Source organism: Phalacrocorax carbo, chromosome 2 (assembly GCF_963921805.1).
Source record: "Phalacrocorax carbo chromosome 2, bPhaCar2.1, whole genome shotgun sequence".
Lineage (NCBI taxonomy): Eukaryota > Metazoa > Chordata > Aves > Suliformes > Phalacrocoracidae > Phalacrocorax > Phalacrocorax carbo.
Window position 1 is genome coordinate 93,071,619 of NC_087514.1, and position 13,611 is coordinate 93,085,229.

The window sequence follows — 13,611 nt, forward strand, 5'->3', positions numbered from 1 at the left end:
AATTTTTGCTCACTTCAAATTATTTGTTTTACCTTAAAAATCTGAAATGCTTTAGCTAAAGAGGGAATTTCAAAAATACAGCTTTTCAAATTAATGACTTGAAACTAAACTGATTCTGAGAACACTCTTGTCATGTTATTGCACTTCTTGTCCAGTAGATGTTGCTGTACATACATAAAATAGATGATTTTCTAACTGTAAAATTCTGCATCTGCACTTAACCCAGTATTTGAAATAACTTTTTCGGTCTAATTTACGCTACAGTGTTCTCAGTAGACTCCACAGAAGGCTAGAACTACAAACAGGAAGACTGTTAGTCAAACCATGTTTTTCTTCAACTGTAACTGTCTCATGCAAAGTGTACTCACGTTCCTCGGTTTTCAAAGAAGTGAACTGTCCATGAAGACGCTGGTTATTTTGCAGACTCTCTTTTACAGTTAGTTGAATTATTTAAAGAGCATTGTCAAGAAAATGCCATTCAAAAAAAAAAAATCCTCAAACAGAAACCCCTCAATCCTCCCTCTGACATGTTTACAGTTCCAAGTTGCCCTCATTCCAAGAAGTGTCTCCCGCTTCACTTCGATGCCATTCTCTGGGCAGCATCCATGCTGAGTAAATGGTTTCTTCACGTAAACTTGAGGCATAACTGGACTATATATGTTTTAGCTTTCACTAACATTGCAGTGAGAATACTTTAACCTCATGAAGTTCGTATTGCTTGAGCTATTCTTTTCTGTTTGTCTTTTGTCTTAAAAACACACTTTTCCTCAGAATTAAACATTTGCACACAGATCTATAGTAAGTAGAGTTTATTGATGTTATAGTCTTTGCTTATTGAGATGCCATGATTTAGTTTCTGTAATTGCATCGTAAACTCAACGTTTTTCACTTCTTCACTTTGAAACCCCCTTTTTTAGAATTATTTTAACAGTGGTTATGAGATACTTACACTTTTCAATTTTCTCATTTTCACAAGACTGCTGAAAAATCTGGCCAAATGGAAAGGTCAAAGAAAAACGCTAGGCAAAGGCAAAATGATTTCAAGGTAAGTTACTGAGGGGGAAACGTTGCATTCTTTCAGTTGTCCTTCACAGCAAGATACTTTAATGTCACCACTTTGAAAATAAGATTTCTTAAATCATCTGTGTGCCCTTATACATCCTTCTTCTCTACTCTCTACCATGTGGAGCCAACTGTAAATCATACATTCCAAGCTGCTGTGTATAGCAAGTACATGGCTGCTTAAACACATTGATAGAGCTTTTTGCTTGATTTTTCTTTCCCTTCTTCTGATACAGAAAATGATTCAGGAAGTGATGCACTCTCTGGTGAAACTTATCCGTGGAGCTTTGCTTCCATACAGCCTCAGAGAAGGCGAATCAAGGCAGTATGGTGGCTGGGAGATGAAATCTGAACTTCCTGGCCAGTGGCTAACACATGTTATCCAGACTGTAAGGTAAATGATGCTATTCCTGGGATATGTGTTCTTTAAGACAAATTGTTTTATTTATTTATTGCATTAAATACCCTGAGTAGTGAGAATGTTAACATTTTCAAAATTAGGATTACAAATAAATTATTTATGGCAGATTTAGGATTCTGTGTACAAGTGTAATTAATAATGTCTCATTGTATAGCCTTACTATGTAATGATATGTTCATTTTTTTCCCCGTAGCATCTCAAGAAAAAGTTTGAATAATATATTTGCCTGGCACAGCATAGGCACTCCATGAATGAAACAGGATTTTATTTTTTAGGGTAGAAAGCAATTATCTGCTTCATTTGCTACACATCTTCCCATCTCTGCCAAAATGGGTAAAAATAGCATGCTTCTCACTTTAGTACCATTCTTAAATCATAATTTACTTTTACAGGTTTTGTTATGGAAGGTGATATGTCTGCTTATAATGTCATTCTGCGTATAATTATGTTTATAAACTTTGTAATTAATGACATGCACATTTCTAAATGTCTCAGTATTAGAATTCACTTCCCTTTTGTCTATGGAGGATGTAAAAATTGTCATTATCTTTCGGAAACTTGAGTAATACCTGGATATGATACTGTACTTTTTATCTGCAGTTTTCAAAGTATCTAACAAGCAAAGTACAGAGGAAGAAAAAAAAGGGGTATAATTGCATATAGATATTCTTCTTGCGGATGTAGCTAGCAATGATACATACCTGTTGTCAAGTCTATTTAATGCTTTCCTGAAGTCTGTTGTCAGTTACGTTATCTGTACTTTAACCATTCAGAAAAAAATTTCCATGTGAATTTTCTTATTCTGGCTGAATTTTATGGAAAGCTTCAAGTTTAAAAAGGCGCTGACATGGCATTTGCTGAAAAGATGTAAAAGGGGCAAGGGAACAGTCTTTGGCACCAGTGTTGCCCTCTTATGAAAGGCAATTTAATTTCTCTCAAATTCTAAAATTCTAGCACTTTTAACATTTGCACATCTGTAATATTGGCTTGGAAATTTAACCAACAGATTATTTAAAGGTTGGTTGTTCTTCAGAATCCTGCCACCCGAGGTGGGATCCAGGCTGAGGTTATAGGATATGTGAAGGCTCTTTTTCAGAGAACTTCCTCGTGCTTTCAGACCACTGCCCTGGTAATGAACAACTGAACTGAGAGCTGGGGGAATTCTCTTTCCCTTCCACTCTTTTCCCCACCTCATGTTCTTACTGATGCCTGTGCTGGCACTTTAGTAAAGTGAGCTAGACTTTAATGCAAAGTGGTCAAAAGTAGAGTGGCCTGAAAAGGGGCAGTCTGGAGGAGAGGAACTGAACATACTGTGATGGAGTACTGACCAGTGACAACAAGATCAGAAGTTTTTGCAAGTGCTGCAAGTACTTTTTCTTTTCAAGCCGCCACACTCTATGCCAATCCAGTAAGTTCTTGTGACTCACACCAATGAAGATGGACTCTTCTCATTAAGACTCTACACATTGCATAAAAACCTTATTTTGGTTACATTAAGTTATGGAATAGCTTAAATCTTATTTTTATAGTTCCTAACATTATGGAGCACATGACAGAATTTTATTCTCTTCAGTCATCTCAAATGATTGACAGTTCTCTGCTTGTATTTAGGAATACTAAAACTTATGAAGTTAGATAACAAGGAGTTGGCGTTACATATGTGATCTTCATTTTTCTGCTTGTTTACATGTATCACACAGCTTAAAGTGGGGTGGTTGCATAGTTTTTCTCTTGTACCATTCTGTCGTTGCCCAGTTTGAATAGGTTCCAGAGGATAAATTGGAGGTATGCAGTAAGGTGAAGCCATTGTCAGCAAGACTTTTGCCTTGTAAGGATAGAAAGGTATGTATTTGTTAGGGTTGTGACAGCTGCGTGCTCCCTTAGAAATTGAATCAACTCTAAGTACAGGAATTCTGTGCAGCCTAAAGTCACTTAAACTTCTCACAGATGGGTATTTATATCCTGTGTTTCCTGGATGGCTGAGATAGAGCAGATTTATGTGATCTACGAATTCAGTAGTTGTGCTGAGCAGATAGTAGTCTGGTTAATGGTGGGGTTTTGATGGTTTATGCCCAACATTGAGAGTAAGGAGCCTTACAGGTAGATGACTGGAAATGTTCTACTTACTACTCAAACTTGTTTGCTTGTGCCTTCTTATCCTGTTCTTTGGCATTTTCTAGTACCTGTGCTTTGCTCAGAATTAGCAGTAGGGCAAACAGCAATGACTGCATTTGAGTTATCCTTGCTTAAATACCCAAGAATAGAATAAAAGCAGTAAAACTCACTTTATGCCCCTAACTAAAGTCTGAGCACAACTACAGCCTTTTAGTTAAAAGCTGAAATGCTATTCCTTGTAAGTAGCTGCTGGGTTACTATTTCTAAAGGAAAAAATGGAAATTAATGTGTCCATCCTCAGCTATATAGCTGGTGATTTGTGCCCAGTCAGAGTCTGAAGCAAAAGAGCAAATGAATTCACTCTTTGCTTTGCAGGTGATGCAGTATTTGCATTTTGACCCCTTAAATGTGTGTGCTCTTGGCAATCTGATGAACAGCCACATCACCATTTATGGCAGCTTGGTGGCTGTTACTGTTGTAAATGCAGGCAAACAATATCTCAGAAATGCTATTGTAGACCTAGGATTTGATCTAGGCATTCACCTAAGAACAGCAAAAAAGCTACTTCTGCTCCAAAAGGATTATTCTTGGATTCTAAGACAAGAGAAGGATGCAGAAAGGCAGGCAGGGAAGTGCAAGAGGACAGGGGGAGAAGGCATGTTGCCATGACATTATTGTAATGTTATTTAAAAAAAAAAAAAGCTGTGTTTGCAAGCTTCTGAATTAAGCAAATAATTCATCTTCTCTGGGATACTGTTTTAAAAGACTCACTGTGGATGGAGCTACTGTATTCACATACAGAGAAAACGTCTGAAAAACTCAGTGAAGTTTTATAAGCTAATTTTATTTGCTTTGCAGGCTTAGTTCTGAGTCTCTTACTGCACTTGAGATACCAAATGATATGCTTCAGATCATCCAGGATCTTATTTTGGACCTTCGTGTACGTTGCATTATGGTGACTTTACAACACACAGCTGAAGGTAATAAAGCGCTGCAGGTCTCTCTGCTTACATTTATCTTCCCCCCCTCCCAGATTAGGCCAGACCATGTTCTGGAAGATAACAATGTTTGTTGCAGATATTGTAGTGGCAGTGGACTCCTCCAAGTTCTGTAATATCTCACAAGAGTTACTCAAGTATTCCAATTTTCTGACAGAATTGTGTTATGAGTCTTGTCTTCCCTTAGTCTAACAAATGCAGTAGTTTATATCTGTTTCCTTTGGGTTGAGACAGTTTTACAATGCCAGTGATTTATCTCATGATGCAGCTTTTCTGTATTGGAAATACTGTTCTTCTTTTTTGAGTTCTTCTATAAAGTGAAGAATTAAATAAGCAATGCCCCACCCCCAAGAAAAAGAAAAATCCACAGCCCTTTATGAAGCGTTTTAGTTGTGTGTTTTTCATGGCCTTTTACTAATATTACAATCCCCAGGCTTCCTACTGTGTACACAGCTTTTGCCGTAAATATCTGGATTGTCAAGGCCAGTAACATATTCTCTAAATCTAATGTGACTATGTGCTTCAAAGGCCATTCATATTACCATTTTGTATTCAACTCTGAAACCTCAATGTGAATGAAGTAGATCTTCCAGAAATAAATGTCTCTCAAAATCTCAGGGCAGATTGATCTACTAATTCACATAGAAGGGTTTTTTTCCAAAAGACTTAATTACCCTCAATGCTAAAAAAAAAAAAAACCAGGGCTTTTTTAATCTTACAATTTAATCAGGTTTTAATCTTCAACATATGATCATCATTATTTGGTATGCTGACGTGAAGCTAAGTGTTTTACCCAAGCCTTAAGTGTACTAAGTGCAGCTGACTATATTAAGCAAATTTTTAAACTTTTGGTGACAACAAATCATAAAGTCTCTATGGTTTATTTTATACAATGTTTATAGAAACTGTATTGTTGGGTCTTAATTCTTTTATTAAATCCCATTTCAGTGTTAACATTATTTTTCTGCATTAATATCAAGCTAGTTGGCCATACAGGTACACAGGTTATCTTGCCTCTTTGAAACTCTTTAAGGAAAGTACTACCACTATTTTAGATTTCACTTGAAGTATAGGGAAGTTTCTGTATATTTTCTTCACTTAGCACAGTTGAGATCAATTATTATTATTATTTTTTTAAATGGCAGATGAAAAATATTTTTGTTGTTGTTGAACTTGTGACAAGAGGATGTCCTGCTGGACTGACTGCCCTCTGTCTGGGAATTGCCAGTGATTCCTCAGATTTCCTGACTGCTTCAAAGGAAGGACATATCTAGCTTCGAACAGTTTTGCTGACAATCCTTAGGTTATCAAATCTCAGTGAGCCATCCACCTAGCTTCTCCAGTGCAGTCCAGAAAGCTCTGATAGATGATTAATGATGAACCTTTTCAGCTAAAAGTCTGCTGTCTTACTAGTTTTGCCTACTTGTTGCATCATAACAATAGCTCAGTTCTTTGTTCAGATCCAGAGTTTCTGCTTCTTACGTCCTGATTGCTGGCCACATACATTCTGTGAGGGAAAAACTCTTGTGGTAGTCTGTAACCTTAGGTTTTTTTAAAAGCTTATTTGCCAGTCTATGTTTGAATGATTCTCTTTTTGGTCTGAGCACTTTTATTCATACTTTTCTTGAATCAAAAGAGATTAGATCCCTTAAGATGCTGGTATGCTATGTTGGCTGGATAACATATCTCTCTCTTATCTAGCTGGTAGTAGCAGCCTTCCTCGACTGCTGCTTCCATCCCCTATCAGTGAAGCAGTTCTGTTTATTGGCTGTAGCATCAAACAGGAGAAGAGAAAAAATGCCTGCCTGTATGATGACTCTCATTCCATATTGTTACACTGCATGCCTTACCTATGGGACCCTCTTTTTGTTGTTGTTGTTCTTTACCAGCTAAAGCAAAACTGAGTATGTTGAATGCGTTTGGATAGTTTTTCTTGCACAGGACCAGGTTAATTGGGCCCTTGAAGAAACTCTTATTTTTAGGGATCCAGTGAAAAAAGCAGTTAATGGATATTCTCATGCAGCTATGTAAATGGATCTCAGATGTAGTTATATCTCTAATATAGAAGTCAAAAAGGCTCTTCCTGGACTTCAATCTCTAATCTCTCAGAAATATGAGCCATGTAGACTGCTGATATAAAGTTCAGTCTCATCTCTCGTTGTGTGTTGTAAGAGGGTAAAGGCATTCAGATCGGTTAAAATTTTTAATAGAGCACTCTACCATTAGCTACCATGTTGTTAAATAGGACAAATCTGCCCACGCACAAGGTTTTTTTTGTTGTCTTGTGATAAACACCATAAACTTACGCTGGCCCTGAGAAGCAGGCTGTGTTCTTTCCTTCTCATATGTGATCACTGGTCATAAAGGTCATGAAAGCCAATTTATGTGAATGCCAGATTAGATGGGGTTTACATTAATGTATTTGACTGGAATTTGGTGAGCAGTGAAATACGAGAAGAAAATTTGGGGTTTTTTGTATTAGCTCAGAACAGAATGCAAAAGTGAGCAGCCACAAAAACATGTAAAGCCTGACCAGTGCAATAGCAAACCTCTTAATTTAACCAATAATTCTTATGAGGGCTTACGAAATAGGGAAATGAGGAGAGTAATAATTCTGCACAATCCCTTAATGCTTTTTATCCTCACTAAGCCTATACTTCCGTGAAATGTAGAATTGCAGGGTATAACACCGTAACCAAGCTTCTTAACCTAGCTAATTAAAGCACCAAGATAGTGCAGATACCTTTCAGCGTGCATTAGTTATTCTCTTTTCTTGGATTTTGGGGAGAGATGGTAATTTACTGAAATTCTTGCTCATTTAAAATGGAGTTTCAGATACAGACAGTTCTGATGAGCAATCCGTGTATGGAAAAACTGCATGTCAAAGCTCCCATGAACTGCACACAGTTCATCTTTGTTCTGTTTGCAAGTTGGTTAAGCCCAAAAAAAAAGCAATGATGCAGAATGCATGTGTCCACCGAGGAATTTTGAGCTTTGGATTCACATCCAGACTTAGTTTCTGTTAGCTTCAGTAAGCGTCTAGAAACTGGCACCTTCTGGATAGTGCAAGAGAGTGCTTTTTGCATATGCCTTCATGTATTTTTGAAAAGAGTCTAGCACCATAGATCCTTGACCCCGAGTGGGGACTCTGAGCCCCCCTTATAATTATTAAATATTAATTCTATGCTGTCCTTTCTGTCTTTGCTAAAATGCTAGGCAGTTGTTCTTTCATTTTTAATTAAGAGCTGGTGTATAATACACTAGAGACTCAGGTTCTTAAATGCAGTGGTTTATGTTGTAATTAAAAATTTACAACATAAAACAAATGCAAAGCCTTCACAATATTCCTTTAATTTTAAGCTTTCCAGTAAAAGATGTGCTTCATGCAACTCTTGCCATGTATCATAGATATGCTTCTCTAGGTGGTGTCACCAGCATACCATGTATGAGTCCCATTCTTACTCATTTGAGAACGCTGAAAGCTTTGAAGCTTTTAGTGCTATTTGCTTGTATGCCTAGTCATTGCAGTCCCAGTGTCTGTGGTTTATCTTTTCAAGTTCAAGGAGTTTTTAATAATGAAAATGAATACGTTCTCCTTCTCCCTCCCCCCTTCCCTCTCTTGCTCTGTCTTACAGATATAAAAAGGTTAGCTGAAAAGGAAGACTGGGTTGTTGACAATGAAGGTTTGACATCGTTGGTGGGTATACTTGCGTGTCTTGTAGGCACTTTCTTTGCTGGATTTTTTTTTCCTTTTGCAAGTGTAATGAAACTGGTTTCTATGTTCTCCAGAAATCAAATTATTTTGGACTTTGTATGTGTGCATATGGGCATCTAGAGTTTTATTGAAACATGAAAAAATAAGAATGTAAATACAAAATTTTTTGTTTGGTTATTTTTTACAGCACTCTTAACAGATCCCATCACCAAACACAAAGTTACTTTTTCTTCCTTTTCCAAAATTCTTATTTGTACTTCTCAAACTATTATGTCTGAAGTAACTTCAAGTGATAATGGTACTAATAGACAGCAATATTTTTGAAGGTGCAAAATAGAAAAAAAAAAAAAAAGCATCAATAAAAGCTTTGCAGATTTGTGCTGTGTATTGAGAGACAAAAATAAATAAGAATTAGGCATCAAGATACATAGCACGACTTTCTGCCTTAAGTTGGGTTATTAGAATACGTTAGTATAATTACTGCTGACCTCTTAACATGATTTTGCTGAGACAAACTATAGTAACTTTCATTGTTAAGCATCTTATTTTAGGGATGGTTTACCGAAGTAAAAAATTATTTTTGAGGTCACAACAAGTTCAGTTCACGTCAAGATGCTTCATTACTTAGTAGGCACACTACCATGGAATTGGTCTGTAGCTAAATAAATAGGTCACTTATATGTTATAATGAGAAATTGAACTGAAAAGCAACTAATTTAGGAGATTGCCTACACACAAACAACAAATGACTTGAAACCAAATTCAGATAAATTAGTGAGATGCTTTCTGGAAATACACAGTAATGAGTAATGCCTAAAACACAGCAAGCACGTTGTAGGTGTGACTTAAAAACAATCTGCGAAAGCAGAAAGGGCCTGTGGGAGGGAGAGTTGCTTTGTATATATTATCTAAGAGAATGCTCCACAGACTTTTGTAGTTTTTCTTATTTGCTTCTATAAATACATGTTTGAAGTTGAGTAGGAGGGCATTAAGCAATCACAATATACACATTGTAGGAAGGAGCGTTGTTGGGCAATTGTAGTATTGTAACCAGATTTACAGCTTCTGGTCTTGGTTTCAGTTGCCACTCACTCGGGCAAGTCCCTTAACTTTTCTGTTTTTCACTCTGTTCATCTGTAAAATGGAGGGAGGGGGAATGATCTTCCACAAAAGCTTTGTTTCTTTATGCTTTTACTGTATCCTAACCCATCTTCTTTAAAAAACCTTTTCAGACTTTTCTGTATCTAGAAATCACCCATTAATTCCTTGTATATAACACTTCCCTAGATACCTTTTTGAGGTCGTGGTTGAGACATGCCAAATTTTAATGGTGGCAGTTGACTATGTTTTGTCATAGTAGGGTTATTTATCTACTGAAGTAGAGTTCATTGTGGTAATATTATAGCAAAAATTAGCCAGTATAAACAAGGGCCAGGCCGTCTCTTTGGGGCTCAAGATAGAAACTGTATTTTAAGTTCATAGTAAATACTCACTGATAAACCCTTTAGTATTTATATTCCAGGTAAGACACAGAACCAGCTTTACTCAGCTTCAGAATATTCAATGAATAACATATCTGAACAGCTTTCTTATCCTGAGGTGTGATGTTTTGTTATATGGAAACAAAAAAACCAAGAGCAGCACTTTACTGCTGTTCTTTTTCTTTTAAGCAGGTCCAAAAATAATACAGATTGTCTTAGTGGCTTTTTTCATAATTTTCAGGTTGCCATGTAGGCATCACTTTCACAATCCACCTCCACCCAGCATTTACAGAAATAAAAGTTACTCCTAAGCCTAAAGTTGGTGATGTGCCATAAACTATCTGGTGGATGAAAAGCGGGTTTACATGGCTTAGAGAACTTTTTTGTCTACCCCTCTGACCCAAATCCAATGGGATGATATCCCTCTTTTCTAGAGCAGTGACACCCCTCTGCTTCAGATTGCACGTTGCCCTATACAACAGCTTCCTGCCTAATACCCCAGCCAGCAGCCTCATTAAAAAAAAGGTGTGACTTAACAGGGAAGAGAGAAAGACAAGGAAAAACTGACTAATGACTCTGATGCTGTGAACCCATTTGCACTTTCAGAGTGAAATTGATACATGCATGTAGACATTTGTATTTCAGGTTTGGAAACCTGAGGGTTAAAAAAAAAAAAAGCCCCCCAAACCAGTGGGGTTTTTTCCCTCTCCACGTGAAATCAATTTCAATCCGTTTTTCTTAGAAACTTTTTACTGAAATAAGATGCAGAAATATCAGGTATCCCAAGTGAAATTCTATGCCAACTCAGATCAAGGAAGAGAGGGCGTCACAGGCATCTATAGCATAATTGTCAATATATGCTACCACAAACAAACTATAAAACTCTTTCATGACCCTTTTAGAGGGGGCTGTTTGGTGTGGAAGTCTCTCATTCAGATTAAAAAATGTACATTGATCTATGGTAATAATTCTGTAGATAACAAGTACAAACGTACATTACTACAAAAGGACCCTCTGGTAATATATGAATTGTGAGGGGTTGTTTTTGGTGGGTTTTTTTTGCCTTATTTGGGATCATTTGGAGACAGAGCCTACCACATGGCATGAAAGTTTTTATGTATTTGTGTAGTGTACATTTGACATGCTTATCTAAAGCTAACAGGTCATTTGCCTTTCAGCCATCCCAGTTTGAACAGTGCGTTATCCATTCCTTGCAATCTCTGAAAACTGTGCTGGACTGTAAACCTGGAGAGGCCAGTGTAAGTTTTGATTTACGCTTTTATTTTCATTCTTTTTATGTAAATTATATTTGGTTTCAAAACAAGAACTTTCAGAGAATGATACAGGGGTATAACTTTCCTCTTTATTTTTTTCCATGTACAACCTTTTCACTTCTGCTAGCTTTCAGAATTCTGTTTGTGTTTCCTTTGTTAGGGATAATTGTTTATGTATGGGGCAGATTGGACCTATATTTAAATCTTTAAAGCTATTCTTTTATGAAAATGCTACTAATGTAATTTCCAGAAACCAGTAGATGTGACTTTATTTACACGAAGGAAAAAAACGGGGAGGGGGGCATTCCTACTCTTCATTCAGTGTTGTGTCCAAACTACTTGCAGAACTTGAATTCAGCTTTTTACTTCTGTAGCCTTTATTCTAAATCAGGAGTACTGATTGTCCCCATCCACTTAGTACCTTGAGGCCCTGATTGATTGTGATACTGAGGTTTTCTTTCAGGTTTCAGTGATCTGAGGAAGTTTAACACTTTTCCAAAGTCCCTTGGGCCCCTCTGTATGGGTATTGTTTTTCTCTCCTACCTTATTTTAATATTTGCAGCTCGGCTCTCTAGTTTCTTAATGTACATTATTCAAAAGAATCTGCAGTCTGTGGTGAATACTTCTTGTTAGGGTGCAAAGATCCTTGAATATCCTGGGTTTTTTTGCTGCAATTCCATTAGCCAACAATAAGTATCCCGTGTACTAGGACTTTTTTCCTTTTAGTGTGTTATCTCATTATGCTTGTCAAACTGTTTATTGAGACTTGTAGTTCTCTCTCCCCATTTTTAGGGTCGGGAAAACTGAAAATGATCCATGAGAAAATACTGTGTCCCAGTAGCCATTCCTGTAATTGTGTCATCTCTTTAGGGATAAGTTACCCAAGCCTTCCTTGAGAATAAGGCCACGTGAGGCTGTTCTGCTGAAATAATATGCTTGCATCTTCAGGTTTTCCAGCAGCAGAAAACGCAGGAGGATGTGTGCCAGCTAAGCATTGGGATAATGCAGGTAACTCAAGCACTTTTATGTATGAAATTGATCAACAAAAATGTGTCCTTTGTACCTTGCCCACCTCCCAAAAGGTAGCATAAGTTGATGACTCTGTTATTCCTCCAATATACTCTGGGATACTGAGAAATGTTTGACTTTAAAAGTATATAGAGCTTACTAGCTGAATCTGATGATATAAAATCCTCAGAGGGCAAGTGACATATTCGAGTATTTTACTGATTATGACTCTTCAAGATTTTAATGATGATTGGGAGACACTTGCTGAGCTGATGTCGTCTAAAATCAATATATTGCTGTAAAAGGAGCAACGCTGATTTTCATCAGCTGAAGATCTAGCTTTTAATTTTTGTATCAGAAACCAATGTTCTTTGTAACAAAATCTGTTTTTTAAAAACATATTTGAAATTAGATAATAGCATGGTTTAGGCTTTTGAACCATCTTTATAGTCTTCTCAAATAAGAAATCATAAGCCAAAGCAAATCTATTTTAGTGATGCTTCTGTGATGTTTACTTGGGATCAACTGTTCAGATTCAACACTTGAAAACTATTAACAATGCCTTCTTTGCAAATCAGCAGATTATCACTGCATAACTTTAGCCATGCATGATGAGAATCACTTAGCAGGATTAAAACTCTTGTGTTTTGCTACAAGTAAACTGTGATGCATATAAGATTGAAAATATGGATTCCAAAGGTGGTACAAAAATGTTGCGGTATTTATGTAAAGTTTAAGACAAAGAAAGGTGACGATTGTTCTGCTCTATTGACTGTAGTAAAAGTGAATTTAAGAATATTTTTTTTTTTTTTTACTTCGGGCAGAAAATGTAGATCTTGCTTTATTGTTTCCTAGGTCTTTATAGACTGCTTGGAGCAGCTGAGCACCAAACCTGATGGTGACATAGATACAGCACAGTAAGTAAAATAACAGGACCTAGATGTAGTATTCTGAAATTGTGGGTGTAAGTATCAAATTTCAGTGGTGGTGTGGTTTTATCCCCCCTGGTATTTCATATTTCTTGTGAATACTTTTGCCTCTGGTTAGCGATGCTTTGAAATAAGAGCAGGTATTTTTATGCCAAACAATTGAGTGGCATCATGTAGCAAATATTGTACAAGATAATGAATAATTTTAGTATTACTTATACCATTGTAGTCAATGACAGGAGTTGCATGCTGTAGAAGCAGGTGTGGTGTACTTTGACGTGCCCTTACATGGAATGAGTTGTCCGTGTCACTAAGTAATGTCTATTCATAGAGAAACAGCCCCTGCCTTTCTTTTCTTCCCTTCTATTTTGATTGGTGTTATTGGTATTTCTGCTAAATTTTTTGAAGTTTGTTCGATAATTGCTCATCAGCCACTTATTTTAGAGACCAAAACGAGTCAGAATAGCCTGAGCTTCCAAGAGTACCTGTCATTTCCTTGTGAAAAGCCAGTGACTTGGCAAATATTGGTACCTGCAATATGCATTAGAAAAAGGCAAATCAACTGTTCCTAATGCTACTTTTTTTTTTTTTGCTATTTGGATGACTTG

At 36.8% G+C, this 13,611-nt stretch overlaps 1 protein-coding gene across 2 annotated transcripts in view; it reads left to right on the top strand.

Annotated features, from left to right (window-relative positions):
* Positions 1 to 13,611, top strand: part of EXOC2 (exocyst complex component 2) — a 134,853-nt gene that overhangs the window by 74,494 nt on the left and 46,748 nt on the right. For both annotated transcript variants that reach the window (XM_064443497.1, XM_064443498.1), the window contains 7 exons: positions 977 to 1,045; positions 1,299 to 1,456; positions 4,457 to 4,578; positions 8,232 to 8,293; positions 10,971 to 11,051; positions 12,015 to 12,074; positions 12,930 to 12,991. In XM_064443497.1, coding sequence (XP_064299567.1) covers positions 977 to 1,045; positions 1,299 to 1,456; positions 4,457 to 4,578; positions 8,232 to 8,293; positions 10,971 to 11,051; positions 12,015 to 12,074; positions 12,930 to 12,991 — 614 coding nt within the window. The remainder of the gene's footprint in view (positions 1 to 976; positions 1,046 to 1,298; positions 1,457 to 4,456; positions 4,579 to 8,231; positions 8,294 to 10,970; positions 11,052 to 12,014; positions 12,075 to 12,929; positions 12,992 to 13,611) is intronic.